A 21918-nucleotide genomic window follows, 5' to 3' on the forward strand; every position below is an offset into this window, starting at 1 on the left:
AGCGTCTGAAATCTCAGAGAAAGAAGAGACGGCTGGTGGGGCGAAGGGCAGAGCTGAGCGGGGCAGCTTCCCCTCCATGTTTTCATACATGAGAGTTGCTGGTTTTTTTAAAAAAAAAGCTTTTCCTTAAGATGGCCCTGGCCCTGCTTTCCACGTTTCTTGTCGTATCTGCAGTATGATGGGTCGGACTGGAGAAAGAGGAAGGGTTCAGGAGAGACCTGCTCCGGTGGGGCACCAGGGACTCAGGCCTGCAAGCCGAGGGTCACGAGGCCAGCAGACAAGCACCGAACTCTCGTCACGTTAATGCTGGCCACTATGCAAGCTCAATAAAGATCTTTCCGACCGCTCCGCCTGGCTGTTGTATCTTCAGTGCTAACGAAACCGTTTGCAGTCCCCACTCCCCCCCTTTTTTCATGAACGTGGTCCCGGGTGAAGGTTTGGGTGTGTGTCCGGACTTAGATGCTTAGATAATGCAGCTCTGGTTCATTTTCCCATTGCACTGGCGCTGGCAGGCGGCTGTGGGAAAGGAAAGAACTGTACAGCCTGTCCTCTGCATCTCTAGATGGTGCTGTGTTGCTGTCTCTCTCCTCAGAGTTGCACCGACTTGTCCTCTCTGATTTCCCCTTCCTTGGTTGTGATGTGAGTCAGTTAAGCCTGAAGATTTAGGAAGAGGAGAAAACAAGAGACAGACGGCTGTCCTGAGGAGGTAGGTAGAGCCCACCCTCAGCAGAGATTTGCTGTGCCAGCTGGATGGGGGGGCAGGGGGAGAGACATGATTCACAGATGCCGAAAGCCGCCAAACAAGAACCAGCTGCCTCTTGGGAGGCCAGCGCAGCCTGACAGCTGCTTCCAAGTACAGCTGGGCTCCCCATCCTCACCCTGAGCGGGCAGAGGCCCAGGCAGACCCTGTGTCACCGCACGCCCCAGCCTGACGGACACCACAGCCCCTGGGTCTGCAGCAGGAGGGTTTTCGGTGGTTTGTTGCACTGATCACAGCAGGGGGGGAAAGGGGCGTGTGGGACCGAAAGGCCTCCTGGATCATGGAGCCTGTGGTTGTAGCTGCTTTGCTGGCCTCCGTCACTGCAGTAGCTGAGCCTCACAAGCATGGATCAAGGAATCCTCTGAGCTGGGCGGGAGGGAGCACGATCCCCCTGTTCAAGAGGGAGACCTGAAGTCCAGGGAGATGAAGAGACTCGCCCTGGCTCGCGCAGGGAGTCTGTGTTAGAGCAGGGACTCGCACCCCCATCTCCTAAGCCTTGGCCTAGTGCCACAGCTGCACCGCTGCCTTTTCTTCGGCCCCCTACCAGGGCAGGAGTTTGGCTCGCATTTCTCCCCCATGCCCTCGTCGGGTTGCGAAAACCGTGTTACCCTCCCGCAGCCGTACACGCCGCGTGACTCACTCCCGGGTTCCTGGAAGGCAGCTTCCTCTGGGGTGGAGGGTGGCAACTGCGCAGCACAACAGAGGGTGGAAGGGAGGTTTGGGCCAGAGGCACCGGGAAAGTCCTGCCTCGTCCCAGAAACATCCCAAGGAATCTTTAATGCTCATGCAGGTGGGAGCTCAGCTTTTCAGGGCTTGTCCAAATGTCCCATGGGAGGGATGATGGTCGGCCTCCGGGGACTGACCTTGCTGGGTTGCAAAGCTGTGGGTCCAGAGAGATGAGGGGCTTTCGACCCCTAATTATTCCTTCCAGTTTAATGTAATTTACACTGAAATTTGCCCCAGCATCAGGGCTGGCCGTGGGCAATGACCCACGCACACAGCCACGTGGCTTGCGTCCCAGCCGTGGAGGGAACTCCCTTTGGGGCCCATCAGTCTCACTTCAGAGTCACAGGCCCCAGCTGGCCCAAGGAGTAAGGGCCCAGAGGACCTCTGAGAGTCCCTTCCAGCCCTGCATTTCCAGGATTCTCCCGCGGCAGCACAGAGGGCTTAGCACTGGGGAGACAGGGCAGGTCCCACAGAGCTCCAGCCCGCGTGGCATTTCCCAGTTGATTCTCCCTGGCCCAGCTCGGCAGACCTCGTCTCCCGGCAGCTGTGTTTTAGAAGACGTATTCCTCCAGCGCCAACCTCCCGCGCGTCTGTCCCCAGAAAAGAGACCCGAGATGGGGAAGAGCTGCAAGGTGGTGGTTTGCGGCCAAGCCTCAGTCGGGAAAACGTCCATCTTGGAGCAACTTCTCTATGGGAACCATGTGGTTGGTAAGTGGGGGGCAAGGCGGGTGACTAGCCAGGGGGCATCCTACAGCCCCCATCATTCTTCACAGGCTTACTTCCAAACGGCTCTGGCATGGCTTTTTGGAAAGACCAGCACGCTGACAGTAACAAAGCAGCGCCTTGCCCAGCGAGTGACGAGAGACCCTACGATAACAAATTAGCAGCAGCCTCGCAGCGCTCCAGAACAAACTCTAGCGGCACAGCCCAGTCCTCCGGTGCAAACCCATCCAATGAAAAGAGACTAGCCCAAGCACATGGCAGAGGCAGACACGGCGGGGCAGGGGATGGGGGCGGGCAAGTTTGCTGCCAGTGTCCCAGGTGGGGAGAGTAAATAGAAAAATACCTGGGGCTGTCACCTCCAGCAGCTCCTGTCTACAGGCAGCTTGCCCCAGCAGTGCCACCATAAAGACAGGTGTAGGAGACCGAAATGAGCAAGGAGCAGAGTACGAGACAGGCCCGGGCAAGAACCTGTTATTGCACGATAGCACCTAGGGGCCCCAGGCAAGGTCAAGGCTCCACTGTGCCAGGCTCTGCCCCAAAGAGCTCAGGGAGGGGAAGGGACTTGCCCAAGGTTACGCAGCAGGTCGGCGGCAGAGCCAGGAATAGAACTCAGGCCTCCTGCCTCCCAGTCCAGTGCCCCACCGCTTCTAGGGCGCAGGGATACTCCTGAACGCGCGGTCCAGCGGCCCTGAAAACGCTGCAGCCCCGCTCGCCATGTTACCCCCCAAGCCCACCTGCTCTTCCCCTCAGGCTCCGAGATGATCGAGACCCAGGAGGACATCTACGTGGGCTCGATCGAGACGGACCGAGGGGTGCGAGAGCAGGTGCGCTTCTATGACACCCGGGGCCTGCGGGATGGCGTGGAGCTGCTCAAGCACTGCTTCTCCTGCACAGACGGCTACGTGCTGGTGTACGGCATCGACAGCAAGGAATCCTTCCGGCGGGTGGAGCTGCTGAAGAAGGAGATCGACAAGTCCAAAGATAAGAAGGAGGTGGGGCAGCGCTGCCGGGGCCAGGCCGAGAGGTTTTTCCCAAGCACCGGGTAGCTTTGGGGGGTGGGTGGCAATGGGGGACGGAGCCTCCTCCCCTGTAGCTCACCAGACCTGCCCCGCTGGGAGAGCACGTCCTTCTCCTGGCTTGGCAGCGTCCTGCCGGAAATGAGTCGGGGGCATCCCTTCCCCACATGACCCCCCCATCACGGGCTGCCCTCTTTCGCAGACACTCTGAGCAAAGAGGCCACAGAGACGGAGCTAGCGGCAGGCAGTCCAGGGTGGGAGGGAGCCGGCTGTGTGTGCGTCAGGGGGGTTGCACTCCTGCACCTTGGATATTCCCCTTCTCGTCAGAGGCCAGGGTCTCCAGGGCTGGCAGGCCAGCACCTCAGTCCAGCTCTCTCTGCTTTTCCTCCTTTCCTTGTCCCCCCCAGCCCGGGTTTTTAAAGCAGCCCGCCCGGTGCTGAGTGCGCAAGTGCTCAGCAGCACTCACGCTCATACCCCATTTGTCGCTCTGCATACCGGGGTCAGGAAGCGAATCAGACCTCGGGGCACGCGCAGGGCTCAGGGAGGGATTGCTCCTTGCCACCTGCCGCCTTGCACGAGGGGCCAGGCCTGGCTGAGGTGAAGGGAGGGGACGCTGGCCGTTCGGTGGGGCTGTCGGGCCAGCTGGGGGTGACGGCGGAGGGGCTCTGATCTGGTTTGGCAGGTCCCCTTATCTCCTCCTCGGAGAGACCCACGTAGCCTCTGCCCGCGCTCCGGCCAGCTCTCTGGAGCCCATCGGCCCTGCTGCTCAGCTGGGGGCGAAGGCTCGGCGGGGTCCCAGCCTGGAGCCCCCCAGGGAATCTGGGAAAGAGACGTTCACCGACAAGGCCGCAGGGCTAGCGGGGGGGAGATCCGCGGGCGCCTGGTCCCTGGGCCTGGCCCGGGCTGCAGTGCTGGGCAGCCGGCCCTGCGCTCACGCCGTGCGGGTGTGTTTATCACAGGTCACCATCGTGGTTCTGGGCAACAAGTGCGACCTGCAGGAGCAGCGGCGCGTGGAGCACGACGCGGCCCTGCAGTGGGCCAAGGGCGAGAAGGTGAAGCTGTGGGAGGTGTCGGTGGCCGACCGCCGGACCCTGATCGAGCCCTTCATCTACCTGGCCAGCAAGATGACGCAGCCGCAGAGCAAGTCGGCCTTCCCGCTGAGCCGCAAGAACAAGGGCAGCGGCTCCATGGATGGCTGAAGGCCTGGCTTCCCCTGCCCCCGCCACCTGGCTCCCGTGGCGCATCCACCCCCCCAGCTCTCAGGTGGCAGGGCAGGGCAGGGCGTCGGCACGAAGCCGGGTGGTGGCAGGTGCTGAGCTCTTGGCTGGGGTGGGGGGGGGGCGTGCGGCTCTTGGCAGCGCGGCGACGACCCGGAGCCAGTGATGGTCGTGGGGGGCAATGGGGACGCCTGGCCTGTCCCTGCTGGCTGGAGGAGGAGGGCGGCCAAGGACGGCTGCTCTGAACTCTGGATTCCCCCAGCCCGTGTCCCGGGAGCCCGTGAACAGGCAGCTACTGCCTGCTCTGCGCTCCCAAACCCCGGGCTAGACGGAGCCCTCGGGAAACACGCTCCTTGCCTTGGCAGGGGGGCCTGTGCGAGCCTCCTCACCTCCCCCCTCTCTTCGGGGTAGCGTAACCCTGCCTTCAAGCCGGAGGGGGTGTTAGCGCCAGAGCAGGATCACAGGAATATCTAGTTCCTTCCTCCAGGCCTCACTGAGCTCTGAGCTCCCGGGCCACGGAGCCAGTCGGCTCCGGATCTAGACCCTGGAGCACAGTGGTGCTGGGGCATTCATCTTCCGGCCTCCCCGCTCACCCAGGCCCCTGACACCGCCCTCTCTCTGCAGCCGGGGGCTCCGCGGCTGCTGCCAGGTGGCTCTAAGCCCCACGCAAGCTGCACTTACCTCCCCGGGGCTGGTAGCTGCCATGGGGCGCAAGGACTGGCCGGGGGTCCCTGCTGAACCTTCACTGGCTGCTGGACCCCTCGATTCCCCCCGCCCCCCCCTTTCAGGCGTTATCTGCCTGAGCACCGGGAAAACGCAGCCGACCGCCCTGCAGCAGCACAGTCAGGGTGTTGTGGTGAGGTCAGGCCGAGCAGAGCTTGGGTTTGGTTTCCTCAAGCTCGTTAGAGCCTCCTCAGTGCCAGGCGGGTCAGGGATGCCTGCAGAGCAGCCCTGCTTCTGCCTCCCCTCCCACCCCCCCCCCACTGTGATCCTGGCTGCAGGCACAAGTAACGCACCACCCGCCCCAGCCTCCAATCCCGCTGGGGCCTGAGCTAAACACCTGCATGCTGAGCTCACGGCACCAACCTGCCTGTCTGTGCCCCAGCTGCCAGCGGGAGGCGAAGCCCCAGGCCGTTTGCACGACCCAGTAGGCGGGTGCAGCTCAGCTCACGTCGGAGGGGCTGGCCGGGGGAGCCGCGGGTGCTGCCTGCTGCGGTGGTAGGGGGACACTCGGCGGGAGGACGTGGCGGGGGGCGGAGGTCGTGGTCGTTCTGCAGAGGTTAAAATCATCAGTCGGCCAAGCCCCAAGAGGTTAGGTTCAGAAGTTCCCTGCGTGTCTCCTGGGCCAGGCAGTTGGGGCGGCAGGGAGTGGGATTGGGCAGGTGTCCGGGGAGCTTGTGGGGGTATCCTGGATTAACAGCCTCGCCGGACATTTTTATTGCATTTCTGTAACATGTCACAGGCGGCCAGAGCTGCTGCCGCTGCGCAGCGACTGACAGCAATAAACAAAGCCAGTGGGAGTCCTTCCCTGCGACGCACCTGGCTGGTTGTGTGGCGCTATGAATGGGCACAGCTGGTTAGCGCCCAGCCTGGCGGGGGCGCACCTACGCTCCTTTATGCACAGTAACATGTTGTTATTGGTCCAGTCTTTCATAGCTTCCCCTCGCCTCCCTCCCCAGCTGCAGTATTAGGCCCTATGGCGTCCTGTGGCCAGGAGTTCCACAGGCTCGCTGGCAAAGACATAGGCTGCAAATTCAATTCATCTCTCCCGACTGATGGGACAGAAGAGCTGACAAGGGAACAGCCCGGCATCCACCTGCATTGCTGCCGTGAGCAGCCCCTGGGGGCCTGAGGGGTGGGGATCCTGCCCCCTCCTGCCTCCGACACCAATGGAGGCTCAGCGGCTGTCCCTGCTACAGTCGCGCCCCCAGGCCCGGGCCTCGTCCCCTTGGAAGCGTCTCTCCCGCCAGGGAAGTTGCAAGCAGGAGGGTGAATCCAGGCTCCTGAGAGGCCTGTGCCCCCCAGGGGTTCTTGGTTTTTGTGGCTGATCTAGCAAGATCCACGTGGGCCTGGCTCCAGCGCCCGAGGTCTCGTCTCTGGGTGCGGCTGGCAGAAAAGCTGTACCCGCGGCAAACGGCACAAGGCCGGGGGGAGGGGTGCACGGCTTCGGGTCTGCCACTCTGCTGGCTGGTGATGCCTTACCGAGGAGCTGGCACCCACAGGGTTAAGCACTGGCAGCGGCCAGGCCCCGCTGATGCCTTTATTTGCACCTGAGCCCCCGAGGGCTACGCTCAGGTCAGGGAGTAGCTTTTGCCCCTGCCCCTGCTGCGGCACCCAGCTTTGGCAGCGTCGTCCGTCTGGGATCCCGAGGGGCCCTGGGATGAAGTCGGTCTGCTCCTCCAAGCGCCTCCAGCAGGAGCTCGGCTGCTTTCCCAGCTGGGATGAGCAAATGGGTGTGGACGGGATGCAGCCTCGGTGCAGGGTGGAGAGCGGCCCCTGGGCACCAGCCGGCTCCGTGGCTTGGCTCGAGGTGGGGCGCCAAGCGCTGAGATTTGCAGCCTCCAGGGGCTGGATTACAGAGGGTGGAGGTTGCATCCCCCTTTATGCAGCGCAGCTCTGTGGCTCCTTGCTTTAGGTGTGTTACGCAGCACTAAAGGTGCCAGCTGAGAGCAGGGCCCCACTGGGCTGGGTGCTCCACAGACAGTCTCTGGCCCGATGCGCTTACCCTCGCAATAGGTAAGAAAGCGACTGCGTGGGAAGGGAAACTGAGGCACGGAGCGATGACGTGATCTGCCCGAGGTCACCCAGCAGGTCGATGGTGGAACTGGGAATAACCCACAGCTCCTGCCATGTCATCCAGCGCGCGCCCCAGGAGACAGCACGGCTTCACTAGCACCTACTTTGCTGCAAACACAGCCCTACACGGGGAAAAGCCTGAGCCAGCCCCCCTGGGGCTGGGGCCGTGGCTGGCTTTCCCCATCTGCTGGCTACAGGCTCAGCAATCCTCCAGCAACCCGGCGTGGGGGGGATGCAGTCCCATTCCACCGGGGCGGCCCAGGGCGCCGCAGGCTCCGTGCTCGCGCTCCCAAAGAAAGACGGAAAGCCCAGGCCCAGTTATACATGTTCCGTATATTTACTGAGTTACACGAGAAAGCAATGAGAGTCGATTATCAAAATATTTTCCTTCCCTCCCCCCCACAGTTATAGTACATCAAAAAATATACAATGAACGTTACGGGGGGGGAGAGAGGGGGTAATACTGGCCACGTCCCTAGAGTCTGTTTTTAAATCAAACATTGTTCACTCACTCCAAGGCTATTTACAGAGGGGCGCACAGCAGCGGGAGCTGGGGATGCCCTACTACCTAACACAGCCTCTGCTAAGGCAGAGGCAGGAGCTACTTTGGCTGGCAAAGGAAGAGAGAGGCAGGAGGGCGGCTGGAGACCCAGGAGGGCGCGGAGCAGGGTCTGAGCCAGCCCCTTGCAGTGTTATTGGTATTGGTATTGCAAGGAATGGCTTTCAAGGGGTTAAAGTGCCAAGTGATCATGAGTCCGCTGCTGGGACGATGGCGGATTTGAGCCTGGATTTGTGACGCAGCCGGAGGGGGGGCGATGAACCTGCGGTGCCGCCGGTGTCTCTCGGGGGGTGGAACATGGCTAAAGCTCTGTGCTTCTTGAATTCCTAAAACTACCACTGCACGAGAGAGAGAGAAGGCGCGGCGGCCCTGCGGCGCTGGCCGTGGGAGAACAGGGCTATGGCGGGGCACAGCGGCAGATGGAGGGGAGGCCGCAGCAGCGTTGGACAGGTGTAGCTGGCGCCAGGGTAACCCACAGGCTGCCAGGGGGCCGAGCGGCATCGCCCAGAGATGCTGGGATCCCTCCCTTGCCCCATCTAAAGCTTCATGAGGGGACGGTTTGTCTAGCGGCAGCTCCCACGACCAGCCCCTTCCCGGAGGGATTTGTGAAAGACCCCCTGGTCACAGGATCTCCTATCTCCCACCAGGACGCCGTCTCCTTGTGCTGCCTGGAGCTGGGCAGATTGTCTCCCTGGGGGACGCCTGGTGGAGGATTCGCCCACGCCGAAGCTGCAGGGGCTGGAGCTGGCCCCACTCTTGTTCCCATCCAGCTGGCTAGCGCTGGGGGAAGCGGGAAGGCTGCTCCGCTCTGGAGGGTGGGGAAGGGGGTGGAAGGGTTATTGCAAAGCTCCGTAGGACACATTTAAACTCAAATCTTGGACAAAAATGAACCCCCACGGGTTCGCTTTCAGGTGCCCAGAAAACTGGCATCAAAATGTCCCCCCTTCTCCCCGACCCCTTGCCCAGGGGATTGGATATCCCAGCACTAAGCTCCACACAGGCCTGTCTATTCCTGCACCAGCTCCCCAAGTGGGAAAGGGGAGAACAATCTCCATGGCATACACCACGTGCTGAGAAGCTTCCTATAGTGTGCTCCTGTAACACGCTGCCTAAGCACTTATCACAGCCCCCTCCAGTGGCCTGGTCCTACAGGGGATAACAACCCACTACTGCTGCCAGCTCAAGTGGCAGGGATCCTCACTGTGGCGCTGACAGCCCCAGGGTCAAACCGTTAGTGACCATGCAAAGGGCTCGTGGGACAGCACCATCAGGGCTTGAGCTGGGGACCTCCAGAACTCAAAGCACAGACTTGAGCTGAGAGCTAACAGTTCTGCCTCTACGGATCGGAGACACGTAACACACCAAGCCGGGGGTCAGGCTTGTACTGCCCGAGGGACCGTCCATGAGCTCTGGGGAAGTGACAATCTCACAGCCCCACAGGGTTTGGAAGCTGCGTTCAATGCAGCTGCTGGTGCTTGGGTGGGTGGGAGGATCCTCCCTGTGCTGGACAAAAGCCTCCTGACTCACAGTTTGCGTGTCCAAGTTAAGACGTCTGAAAGGTGTGCTTGTGCCTGGGGATTTCTGGCTGCCCAGGTCGGAGGGCAGCCTGCACCAGGGGCCCAGAGCCTGGGCAGGGAGTAGCAGAGCTCGCGCTCTGGGAAGCAGTCTCATGGTGACAAGGAGTCTCTTGGGGGGGAAGTGTGTGCATGATTCAAAGAGTCGCATGGTTTAATGTCTGCTCCGAACAACGTTCCTCGTGGTACAGCCAGAGCAAACACCATCGCAGAACGCGGTTTGGTTAACATGACGACCGGGCTACTCCGTTCGGATTTGCATAGATGGGGACGGGCTGTCACTCCAGCGCAAGGTCCATTTGGGTCGCAACCTTCCTGCATGTTTCTATTTACAGTGCGCGCTCGGCAGCCCCGAGCGCCTCGGTAACAGTTTTCAGACCAGGTCCTCGCGGGATCTTTTAACACAGTGAAAAACACAAGAGTGCCCCCCGTAATTCCCGGGGAGCGCGCCTGCCCTTAGAGCCGCAAGTTCCGCAAGCTGCAATAAGCGCATTCCAGGGTCAGCACCAAGTTCGTGTTAGACAAACCTGCTCTTTTGTTCTGGACTGTGGATGAGCTAACAGGAAACCCTCCCAGCTCCAGCAGCTTAGCCAGTGATTCCTTGGAAGCTCCTAGTTTCAGTGGGGCTGGGTGACCAGGGTTTGTCTGCTGGCTCGTTAACAGTAGGAACGCTTTTGTCCTGCTATAGCGCCTGTCCTTGGAGAGCTGCAAAGTGCTTTATGAATGTTCACTCAGCCTTCCTGCGAGGTAGGGACAGAGCTATCCCGTTTAATGGGAGAAGGGGGGAGGGAAACTGAGGCACTAAGAGGTGAAGCCACCTGGCTCAAGGGAGTCAATGGTAGAGCTGGGAATAGACGCCAGGGAGAAGGGCCGTTCTCTAACCAGGCGACTCCATGCCTTTGCTGAACTGGGAATGACACCCAGGTGTCCTGACTCCATAGTCCCCTTCTCCAGCCCCTGGATCACACTCCTGCCCAGCTCTGGGAGAAGCATCCAGGAGTCCTGTTGTCTAACCACTAGACCAGTGGTTTTCAATGTGGGTCCACAGACTGTGTCTAAGGGGTCCGTGAAAGGTTGTCGTTGCCATAGACCAGTGGTTTGCAACCTGTGGTTCGCACACCCATGGGGGTCCGCAGACTACGTCTAAGATTTCCAAAGAGGTCTGCACCTCCCTTTGAAATTTTTTAGAGGTCCACAAATGAAATAAGGTCGAGAACCACTGCTCTAGACAACACCCCAATCCAATCTGCGCGGCCCTCGGCTGTACTTCGGGTGCTGGGCCCTGCGGCTCCTTGTTTCTTCTACAGGAAGATGCTGTGCCCCTTTTGCTGGTGGCTGGTTTTGTTAATTTCTTCTCTGGATTTCCTGCTGGTGAAATGGACCAGACTGGAGGAGCCGGAGAGTAACACTCACCTTGCATCCTCAGATCTAGGACGGCTCTGGCAGCAGCATGGTAATCTCCCTCCGTGCCGCTCTCTGCCAACGTGCCTCCTTTCCATGCAGGGCCTAGGACGCATCCTCCCTGCTGCGGGTGGGAAATGTGGGGTGGGTTTTTGTGCTGAGGAAGTTTCCCCCACTGGAAACTGGAGTGAGATCCGCCACACACTTTCCAGTTGGGCTGCCCAACAGCCGGCAGGGCCTATGACTTGGGGGTCCCCGCTAACCTGGGCTGGCTCTGAACCAGCCAGTTAGAGATAAACGCCCTCCCTTGCCGGACAGTCAGCCAGTTCCTTTCCCCCGTTTGGTTTCAACTAATCACTGTGAAGGGGATGAATGAAAAACTCACTAGCCAAAGACGGGCACCCGCTGGCCATGGGCATAAATGGGCCTGAGGGATCCTGACACCGTCCCTTTAACTGAATCCAATTGAACTTGCACATGGAGCTGTGTTTTCTGAGATCTACTGAGCGAACGGGTGGCAGATCAGACTGGGGCACTGGGTTTGGGTAATGGGGGGCACAGCCCGGGCTGGCGGAGCAGTTGGCTGGGGAATCTCCTAGTCCAGTGGGAACCCGTTGGGAGTGAAAGAAAAACCTTGACCCATGGTTACAAAGGATCATTCGCCTTCAACGGGAACAGAGCCCTGTCCAATAGGGCTGCCCCTTACTGCATAGTTCCCCCTGGGTCTTCGCCTTTGAGACCGAGAGGCGCTAGTAGGGTGCGAAGACGATGGGGCCTGGCGTGGCACGGACGTGGCCTGGCGGGGTGCGGAAGAGCGCTGGTCCGAGGAGCGGGGCCTGGAAGAGGGCAGTGGCGGTGGCTGGTCTGAGAGCGAGCGGGCCGGGCATGGCGCACATGGCTGCCGTGGTGAGGGGGCTTGGCAGGAAGCGGGCGGCCAAGGTTTTGGTGAGGTGCTTCTGCAAAGCCAGCTTGGACTGTAGGGAGAGAGAGACAGAGAGAGAGAGAGAGACAAAGCACATGAACCAGGGAGCTACAGGAGGGGAGAGATCCCGGCACTGCCAGGACCGGGCTCAGGGTTAGTCTGATAACAGGCGTGTGGGCTTGGAGACGGGCACCCCATAGAGTCACCCAGTTTCTATTTCATAGGAACTGCTCCAGGGGATCAGGCCAGGGACCCTTCTAGTCCAGTGCCCCATCTCTCACAGTAGCCAGCATCCTCCAGAGGAATCCTGCTAGGCGCCTGACCTCAACGATATCATGTGGACATGAGTTCCACAGGCCAATCGCTCACTGTGCGGCGGGGGTGTGTATATTTCCAGGTCTCAGTTTTGAAGCTCCTAACTTTCAACAGATCCCAGATTCGATCTTTGGAACAGACGAATGCAGACGGCTAACCCCAGCCAAGGATCCGTCCACAGTGGTGACACCGGGGACCCAACCTGAGCCTCCATCCCGGCTTTCATGCACAGTACAGACAGCCGTGAAGTTTGCAGACGTGCAGGGAGGATGACAGCTCTGAGCAAGTGGCCTTTCGCATAGATCTACTCCAGCTTCACCGTTACAGTTCATGGCAGGAATCACTGGGCGAGGCGGTCTGCCTGTGCTGTACAGGAGGTCAGACTATTAGCTGATCCTAATCCATCCCCCTGGCCTTAAAAACCTATTTGTCTAGGTCAATGGTCCTCAAACTGGGGGGGTGCAGAAAACCACCTGGGGGAGAGGGGAAGTGTGGTAGGGGCTAGGCCAGCCCCTCCCGCTCTGCACCCAGTTCCGCTCTGGCATTGCCCCCATTCTCAGCTGCCGGCCTCTGCTCCCGGCCCGGGGGGTGGGTGGCACAGACAAATTCTATTGCTGGCAAGGGGAGGGCGCAAGAGGAGAAGTTTGGGGACCACTGATCTAGGTAGATATTTCCTTTAACACGGAGCTGGAAGCCCACTGATTCAAGGAGTTGCCAGTATCAGATTTGTTCTGGAAAGGACTCAAAATTTGGCAACAGGGGTACCTCCAAAAGCATTTTCCCCCCTGCAGCAAAAGGATATTGCTGCTCCAGGAGATGAGGAAACTAAGGCCGTGTCTACGCTACAGCTTATGTCGGCATAACTTACGTTGCTCAGGGGTGTGAATAAAGTTACACCCACAGAAGCGCTGTGCACACCAGCGCTTCCGGCTTAGCTTGTGCTGTGCTGGAGGTGGTTTTTATTATGCTGACCGGAGAGCTCTCTCCCATCAGCATAGACTGTCTTCACCAGACACGCTGCAGGGCCGCCGCTGCAGTGCCGTACACGTCAACGTGCCCTAAGCAGCGTGCTTTATACCCCGGGAGGATGCTGAGAATACATCTCGTGCGCCGGGCTTCAAGCGTCCCCGTCCTTGTTTCCAGCTGGGGGTCGGCGTGCACGTGGAATTGCTCCATGCCCCACTTAGGCCCCGTCTGCCCAGCAAAACCAACCGTCTTCAGAAGCCATCTGTCAAGAGCTGATCTTGTGGCAGCAAACAGGGCAGGCGGATCAAGGCTGTTCTCAAAGCTGGAGCTGGCGTCAGAGCAGAGCACAGATGAGGCCAGGGAGCTTGGCTCTGAACCTACCTGAGAAACGAACACCACAGCCCTGATCAGACCCATCCAAGCTCTCCAAGGAGCAAACTCCAGCACATGGCCCAGCAGAACATTCCAAGGGGGCCTCTCCCATGGCAGGACAGGATTCAGGGGCGCCCTGAACGGCCTCAGGACAAGGTCAGCTCAACATCCCCTCTCGAGACAGTGCGCAACTGCTGATCGTTATCGCTTTGCTGCTGGGACGGGATTAGCGGCCGCTGTGCTGCACAGCAGACTTGTGTCTCTGCGAACGAGCCCTGGAACTTGGCATTAGCTGAACAAGAAGACTGGCCAACTGACAACCTCAAGCATTAAAAAAAAACACAAGCCAGCCCCTCTAAAAATCATGGGATTCAGGTAAAAATCAGCCTCTTTTAAAAATAATTAACGCTGTGTTTCCTCTTTGCTTTCCGGTGTCAGAGACTTTAAGGGTCCTTTTTCCAAGCTTTCCTCCACGTTCATGAGGGCTAGAAACTTACTGTTTCGTTCAATGAAAGCTGAGATTCCAACATAATCACAGGACTCCCAGAGCTGGGGCTTTGAAAAAGAAAAAGACTGCGCACCGTGGGTCTCATGATAAAATCACGCGAGCTGACAAACACTGTGAATGGAGAGCTTCTGGGAGACAGATACCTTTAGAATACTCACTGCGAGGACGGCGTTCTTCTGGAGCTTGTTGTACGGGCTGTATTTTGGCTTGGGTGGCTTCCCAGCAAGCCTGTCTTTGTGTCTTCTGCTGCTCACATGCTGCGGATGGAAAATGCCCAGAGTCACACACGGGTAGAAGACAAGGGACAGTAACGAACCCGTCGCACGCAAAGTGACCCTGCAAAGCCATGCTCTCGGCCTGACAATTCAGCGCGCTCTCACTAATCATGAAAGGCATCCTCTGCTTCAGCCTCTGGGGTTCTGGAGTTTGCATGTGTGTGCAATGAAGGCCCTTGCTCGATCATCTGCAGGAACTGAGCCTAAGCGCTGTGCAGCGAAGAGCACCAGGAGCTGCTGGAGGAGCCCCACAACCAAGTGCCTCCCCTCAGCTGGAAGCCAGTAGAAAATTCATAAACCTCTATGTATGGTCTAAGTCACTAGAGGCAGAGAGACTCTGTTAGCAGGGGGCATTCGCGTTGCACTGAACAAGCCTGGTCTCTGGATGACTTTTCTCAGTAACTTGGGCCCTGGTTTATCCACCCTGCAGCTTTTTTCTGAACAAGGGACCATTGAATATAAATGAAGCAACGTCTCTGGAGTTGTGCCAGGCACCCATTGAAATGCTCATCCTCTGATCTACGCATCCATCCATCTGCCAATCCCCAGCCACCCATCCCCTCCATGCCGGGCCGGGCGGCTCTGCAAACCGTGTGAAAAGAGCAGGGATCCTTCTCTCCTCCTGCAGGGGAGGAGCAGTCGGGCCCAGGCAAAGGGATTCGCAGCCCGCACTGCACCGCGGAGCTGGTCTTTGCAAGGTGCCACCTGCGGGATCTAGACTCGCCTGGACTGTGTTGCCAAGCAACCCCTCAGCATGTTTGGGGGCTGTGGGGCGGGATCCTCCCCACCCTCTGGCACTCATGGAAACCCCATGTGCTTGGGTGCTGAGATGGGCCCCCTGCCCATCCAGGGGAGCAGCCGCGGGGGGAGAGCTGGCGCGTCACCTGTTTGAGCTGGGTCTCCGAGTTGACGTAGATCTCGCACACCTGGCAGTGGAACGCCTTGTTCTGGATGTTGATGCTGCCCTTGTTGCCAATTCGTTTGGACTTGTGCCCCGCCCTGGGGATGAGCTTGCCCCGGCCCCGCCGCATCTGGGTGGTCTGACCCTCCAGCATAGACTTATGCTTGGCCCCTGGACGGCAGAGGGAAAACGACAGACCCTCAGCAAAGGGGGCGCCTGGCCCTCGTTATGATTAACGCAACAAGACCCATTTGAAAATATTGCAATTGCGTGTTACACGTGTAATGACCCCCCCACCCCCTCCCTGTAGGGACTGTGGAGCACAGACCCCTGCTACCAGAGCTAAAGGGCTAACTCCCCTAGGTAGTAGTAGAAGTAGGTTGTTCTCCTCAACGGACCCAGTTCTAGAGGGGGGCTCCAGATACTTTGCCAGGGAGTTAAACACCGGGTGAGCACTAGAACGCAAGTACCGGATGTGCCATATAATGCTGTTCTGGTCCCCATAAAATGCCAGCATGGCGTCCCGGAGCACTGGTGTTACATTAACACCATCTCACATGGCTAATTTCACCCATCTCGGGGGCTTGTCACCCGCTCGGCAGCCGTTATTTCTGTTCTGCTCATTGCTCAGATTCAGTCACTGGCAGTGTTTGTCAATGTTATTTGCCTTCCAGTAGCAGGTAGCGGCCCCAGCTGACACTGAGGTCCCACTGTACACATACGTAGTGAGAGACGGCCCTTGGATGGAAGAGTTTACAGTTGAAATAATCAAGACAGACATAGGGTGGGAGGGGAAACTGAGGCACAGAGCAGGGAAGGGCCTTGGGCAAGGTCACACAAGGGGTCGGTGGCTGAGCCAGGATAGGAGTTGGGTCTCCTGCCTCTGAGGCCAGTGTCTCCCAGCACTTCGCTGGTGGCAGCCAGGGAAAGCCCAAATAATCCCTGTTCCCAGAGCTCAGACCTTTTCCCTTTAACGAGAAATCCATGCGTTAGCCATCGCTCAGGAGAACTTCAGAGCAACCTAGTAAAACAACAGCCAAATCCCAGACTCTCGCCTCGCTCCAAACCTGAGTCCCACAGGATGCTCCACGGTCAAGCTCAGAGTAAAACCTCCAGGTCCAATTTATAACCCCTTAAAGTACAAGGGTCTGAACCGGAATTGCTGCCCTGACCGTAAGCAGAGAGCTGCTGGCAGAGGGGGCTCTAATGAGGGTGTAGGAGCCAAGGAAATTGTCTCTCTGCTCCCTGTGTCCAGCAGCCTGTGACGCCAGAGACACAAGGTGAGCAGAGGTCATTCCTAGGATCTCTCTCTGTCCCGGGGGGTCAGGAGCTCACAGTGCTGACTAGCTCAGCGTTCCTTCCCGGGCCAGATCTCCGAGCCACTCGGCAAAACTCTCGCATCCTCCTGGGGCTCAGGTTCCGGACAGAAGTGCCGAGCCAGCTGTAATCCTGGGCACGTGTAATACGAGAAAGTGGGGCTGGCTTCAAAGGTCCCAAAGAGACGGAGGCTCTGCCGAGTGCCCTCTGCGTGACACCCACCAGCACGCGGCCTGAGCGCTCCCTCACACTGGACGCCGGGTGGGAGGAAGCGGCTGCACTGGCCGCTGGGCACTGCCCGCTGCAGGTTTGACATAAAACAGTGGGAGATCTGCCAAGAGCTGGCAGAACTAAAAAAACCAGCGGCGATGGGGGGAGTGAGCCAGGCTCTGCAATGCCCCCAGAGGGGACAGGAATGTAAGAGCTACACAGAGCGATTCCCATCTCCAGGGGGCTCCTATTGGCTCGGCCCGGGGGAGGGTGGGTGTGTGTGTGTGCGCTATGCTGTCTGGACAGGCCTGCTCCGTAGGCAGTGCACGCTCAGTCGCATCCACACCACCACCTCGCTCTTCGATAGAGCCCTCCCACCAGAGATCTCAAAGCGCTTCACAAAACACATGATCCCATTTCATGGGTGGGGAAACTGAGGCACAGAGAGGGCCTTGTCCAAGGTCAGAGCTGGAACAGAACCTTGGCAAGTGGTGTTTCCTAGTCCAGAAAGATTTCTCAGCACATCCGGCAGCTTTTTTCCCCTTGCCCTACATTTCTATAGCTCCAGACAGGAAGCGTAGAAACCCTCGACCGGGACATTTGATTCATTGCTAAAGCATTGGAAACAGATTCGTCTGAAGGGCACGCGGGCAGGTTCTCAAGACTTTCCCTCTGCTGTTTCCAAAGTCTCGGAGGCCTGCTGCTGTCTCAGCCTGATCCAGAAAGGTTCCGCTCAGCCCATCTAGTTCCCAGAGAACTTCCCTCCGCAAAGAGAGCTTTGGCAAACCGGCTCTTCCGAGCATTTACTGGGGCACACCACGGAGTCTGCGGGCCTTCTCCGTGGTCTAGCGAGGTTCACATAAGTCGCTGTCAGTCCCATAGCAGATGAGCAACGTGCAAGGTCACAGAGTAGGTCAGTGGCAGAATCAGGGACAGAGCCCAGAAGTCCTGACTCCTATTCCCCTGCTTCTCTCAGCATTGAATGCACCCCACTCTCAGAGCTGGGAAGAAAACCCAGGAATCCTGGCTTCTAGTTTCCCCTGCTCAAACCACTAGAAAGACCATGGTCAGCGCCCTGGAGTGAGGCAAACCTTCGGGAGAGCAAAACCTCCCAGAAAACCTGTACAACATACCCCCACCAACCCCCAGGCAATGAAAGAGACAGCCTCTCCCCTCCCTTTTTGATGGTTAAGCTTTAAACTAGCAACCTGAGACTCCATTGACTCCATGCCCAGCTTCGGTGCCACGGCAGTAAAAAAAAGCCAATGAACATTTTGTTTGTTTGTTCATTCTTTTCCCTCAAATCAGCTCCTAAATTTGTAACCCGAGTTGACAAAAGCAAAAGGACATGTCTGCAGCTAAGCCTGAGACCTTGTCCTTAGCTGACCTTCCTTCCTGAGCGTTGTAGGGGCACAGGCTGTCTCGGGAACAGCGTCTCTGTGTTTCAGAGAGTTCACTGGGCTGGACGGTTTAATTTCCAGCTTTCACTGAATTTGGGGGGCCCCTCTCTTGTAAAACAGGGTGCACGACCTTGTTTTTCTATTTCGTTTGCAGAGTGGTTGTTCTGAAGCATCACATGAAGAAAAATTGCAGAGGTGCATGGAGCAGCAGAGGATTCGACAGCCACTAGGCGTCACCATTGCTACAGCTGAGTGTGGTTTTAAAGGAACAAACCAAAACTTGCCCCCTACCCAAATAAATTGGATCGTATTCTCCCTCGCATTTCGACCCCACGTAATTCCAGAGCTTAGGCAGGGTCGCTGATGGCAGGCCCCAAACTAACAGCACTGATCGGTCTGTCACCACGCGCCTGCATTCAGAAAAAGGCTAATTTTTCATGTGCCGACTGGAAAGCTGCATGCATAATGTTGTGTGTCTGCCTATCTACAGCTCTCATCCTCCTACACACTAGAGGAGAAGGAAAATTGTAACAGAGCTTGTTTTTCATATTCAAATTGCGTTACAAGAGTTAACTAATTAGTGCTCACAACCCCCCCACCCGCGCCACAGGTAGGTGCTAATTGGTCCTAAATTAGCTGTTGCTAATGTTGGAGTCATGCTTCTTGCACAGGTGATGTTTATCATTATTTGTATTACACCGCACCTGGGAGTCGCAGGGCCGCATCAGAACTCCACTGCACTGCACTAGGCGTCAGACACACACCCAACAAGAAGTTTGTCTCTGCCCCCAAGAATTTACAACCTCCCTCAGCTGCAGGAAGCAGCAGTTTTTCTAATGTGAATAATTTGCAACAAAAAAAATGTGAGGAAGGGTCTGGGGGGAGGGGAAAAGATCAGGGTGAGGATTTTCAAAAGCACCTAATAGACACAGGAGCCAAAGTTCTGTTTTGAGAAGTGGTGTAGACGCGGAGGAGCCCAAGTCACTTCTGAAAATGGGACTTAGGCACTTCTGAAGATTTTGTCCTGGGTCTAAAAAGAGGAGCCATTTCTAGTTCAGGTTCCTATTAGCGTCAAGGAAAACTCCGCTGGAATCTCAAGTACCTTCCAACCACTTGATTAAATGTATTTGAAAATGTCTTTAATGAAGTGACGTGACCAAGAGGAGAGAGTTTGATCTTGCTAAAATCCATCCCTTCAGGTATGAACTCGAATCCCAACACCACTATTTGCAAAGCACCTTCCTTTTAATAACAGCAGTATTAATAACCCCTCATGATTCCTCTGCGAGGTTTGTACGGCTCTATTGTACAGCTTAGGGTTGAGGCACAGAGGTAAATGACTTGCCTGAGGTCACACTGGCAGAATCAAGAACAGAACCCACGAGTCCTGGGTCTTAGAACGCCCCTCGCCCCAACCACTAGACCACACTCCCCTCCCAGAGCAGGCATAGAACCCAGGAGTCCTGGCTCTCAGTCCCCCTTGTTCCAATCACTGAACTAAAACATCCCTACAGGGGCTGGGACTAGAACGCAGGAGTTCTGACTCCCAGTCTGCCCTGCTCTAACCACTGGCCCGTACTTCCTCCCATAGCTCAGAATAGAACCCAGGAGTCCTGCGTTTAATTCTGCAGACCCGGCTGCTCACCAGCTACGGTACAGTCACATCAACAGGCCCCTCCCCAGTGCTACACACACTAGCAATGGGTATGCGGAAGGCCCAGCCTGCCCCTTACCGGTGTTGTGGGCTTCCAGCTGGGAGGCTGAGTTCACAGTCACTTTGCAGGTGGGGCAGTAGAGCTGCTGCTTGCTTTTCTTCCCTTCCTTTTCGCTCTCAGGGGTGGAGCCGATGCTGCTGCTGGATTCAGTCGCTGGTGTCTCAGCTCCCGGCGCTGCCAATGAGGCCACGCTGGTGGCATCCGAAGTGCCCTCCGACAGCTCCGAAGCAGGCGGGGAGACCAGGGCTGGGACGCTGCCGGCCTGCTCGGCTGAGGACTCCTCCAAGGTGGGCGTCAGCACGAGGCTGCTGCGCTCAGCGTCTGGCTCCTTCAGCCCCAGGAGGCCGTTGGCTTCAACTAGCAAAAGAGAATCGACAGAAGGGGATGTTCTCCTTTCTTCCAAGGAATTCCTGGCTTGCAAAGAGGCCTTGAAATCCCCCCGCCCCACCATATCACCATGGCCGTCACAGCCAGGCTCCAGTCCTCCTTCACCCAGGGGCCTTTCCCATTAGTGCTTTTTATCTGCGACTCATCAGAACCGTCCGCGGCATCAAAGCCACGATTAGCTCCGACGCATCCATTGCTCCAGGGAGAGACGCTCGTTCTATCCAACAAGAAACGGGAGCCCTAGCGGGACAGCTGCGCTGTTATCTGGCATGCGGAGATCAAACCGGAGCAGCCAATGCTTCAGTTGCTGCAGCAGTTCTCTCTGGATCAAGAAGCCCATTAGAATCATACCAAAGGGGACGAATGGAGGGAGGGGGCCCGTCTCTTTGAAGGAAAGGCACCCGGGGGCCCTCGCCAACAATCAGTGCCTTCCGGAGATTGTAATTCATTTCTCCGTCCTGGGTACAGGCGAAAGCTGCCATGGAGACATGCATGCCCTCCGCCTGACAAGTGAGTGTACTGAGAGACAAGGGGGGTGAGGTCACATCCTTTACTGGACCAGCTCCTGTCGGTGAGAGAAGCTTCTGCACTTCTACAGAGCTCTTCTTCCACTCTCGAAAGCTGGGCTCTCTCCCCAACGGAAGCTGGTCCAATAAACACTTGTGACCTCACCCATCTTGTCTCTCTACTACCCTGGGACTGACATGGCCACAACACCATTGCATCCAGCCAGTCACTGTACTGGCTGACTGGGTCTCTGTGCAGGGCTGTGCAGGACCCAGTGGCAGGAACATTTGCCGCTGAACAATTTGCATGTCAGTGAAAGACACCCAGTGAAATCCTGGGTCCCCTGCAGTCAGCGGCAAAGCTCATAGTGAGTTCAATCATTGCTTCATATTTGCATGGAAGCTCCAGTCATGGACCATGACCCCACTGCGCTAGGTGCTGTACAAACACAGAACACAAAGATGGGCCCTTTCCTTAGAGGTTCCAATGGGCCAGGGTTTCTGCCCTGGTGATTAGCTGGTGAACAGCTAATTGCAGAGGCAAACGTTTGCTCTTAGAACCTTCACTCTGGTTATTTGTGTGACGGTCACACCTAGAGGTCCCAGCTGAGACTGGGCCGCACTGTGCCCAGGGTGCTCAGACACACCGAGGAGCAGGCCCTGCCACGCAGACATTACAGTCCTGGGCCCGGCTCAGTGCAGTATTTGCGCAGATGCTTGAGTCCCATTGAAACCGGTGGGATTTAAGCTCATGTTTAACCATGGGCGTCACTGAGCAGGGAGGCTTTGTTGAATCGGAGCCTAAACTGATGCAGTGAGAAAGGCAGCAGCATTCACAGACAGGGACCTGACCTGCTGCCCAGAGACTCACACAGGAGCCAGGAATTGAACCCACATCACTGGAGTCCAAATCCGGGCCTTCATCGCAAGCCCAGCCCTCATCTCCAACGGACGATGGGCCAGTTAGTTACCTGCCGCCTTGTTCTCCCCTCACCTTCCTTCTTCCCACCGGCCCCTCACGTTTCACATCCACCCCTCCTGCTGCATCTTCTCCCTGGCTAGACGGTGAGCTCTCTGGGGCATGCCCTGTCTCTTATTTCACCTCTGTCCTGCACCTGGCACAATGGGACCTGACCCCGAGCGGGGTGCTAGCATGAGACGAGCAACACTGATGTGGGCACCTGAGAGCTGCCGGACACAGAGCCCAGCAGGGCTGTCTCCACTGCTCGGGTTCAAAGCTGGGGAAGCGATCAACCCTCAGGCACCAGGTGGGAAGAAAACGTCACTCGCTCTGGGCCATCCCTGTAGCAGTGTTTACGACCTGGAGTTTATTGCCGTGCTAATCACGGTCC

The 21918-nt window shown here is 57.7% G+C and overlaps 2 protein-coding genes across 5 annotated transcripts in view; one reads left to right on the top strand and one right to left on the bottom strand.

The window, feature by feature from the left end:
- The first annotated feature begins 621 nt into the window (after nt 1-621).
- NKIRAS2 (NFKB inhibitor interacting Ras like 2) lies at nt 622-4544 on the top strand. Of its 4 annotated transcripts, none has more exons than XM_067541330.1 (4): nt 622-706; nt 2087-2194; nt 2960-3201; nt 4185-4544. In XM_067541330.1, the coding sequence occupies exons 2-4, from the start codon at nt 2101-2103 to the stop codon at nt 4422-4424; spliced, it is 576 nt and encodes a 191-aa protein (XP_067397431.1). In that variant the 5' UTR covers nt 622-706; nt 2087-2100; the 3' UTR covers nt 4425-4544. The 4 variants fall into 4 exon arrangements, with proteins under 4 accessions (XP_067397431.1, XP_067397430.1, XP_067397432.1 ...); XM_067541329.1 differs by having other exon boundaries at nt 624-706; nt 2006-2194; XM_067541331.1 differs by having other exon boundaries at nt 632-706; nt 2031-2194.
- A 3647-nt stretch (nt 4545-8191) lies between these two features.
- The window catches only part of ZNF385C (zinc finger protein 385C), a 98607-nt gene continuing 84880 nt past the window's right edge, over nt 8192-21918 (bottom strand). Inside the window, exons 5-8 of the mRNA XM_067541336.1 lie at nt 19692-20030; nt 15015-15202; nt 13999-14112; nt 8192-11746 (exon numbers count right to left, since the gene is read on the bottom strand). Of these exons, the coding sequence (XP_067397437.1) occupies nt 11522-11746; nt 13999-14112; nt 15015-15202; nt 19692-20030 (866 nt within the window). The 3' untranslated portion in view covers nt 8192-11521. The remainder of the gene's footprint in view (nt 11747-13998; nt 14113-15014; nt 15203-19691; nt 20031-21918) is intronic.

This window comes from Emydura macquarii, unplaced genomic scaffold (genome assembly GCF_026122565.2).
Source record: "Emydura macquarii macquarii isolate MOO-44397 ecotype Brisbane River unplaced genomic scaffold, CSIRO-AGI_Emac_v2 contig_629, whole genome shotgun sequence".
Lineage (NCBI taxonomy): Eukaryota > Metazoa > Chordata > Testudines > Chelidae > Emydura > Emydura macquarii.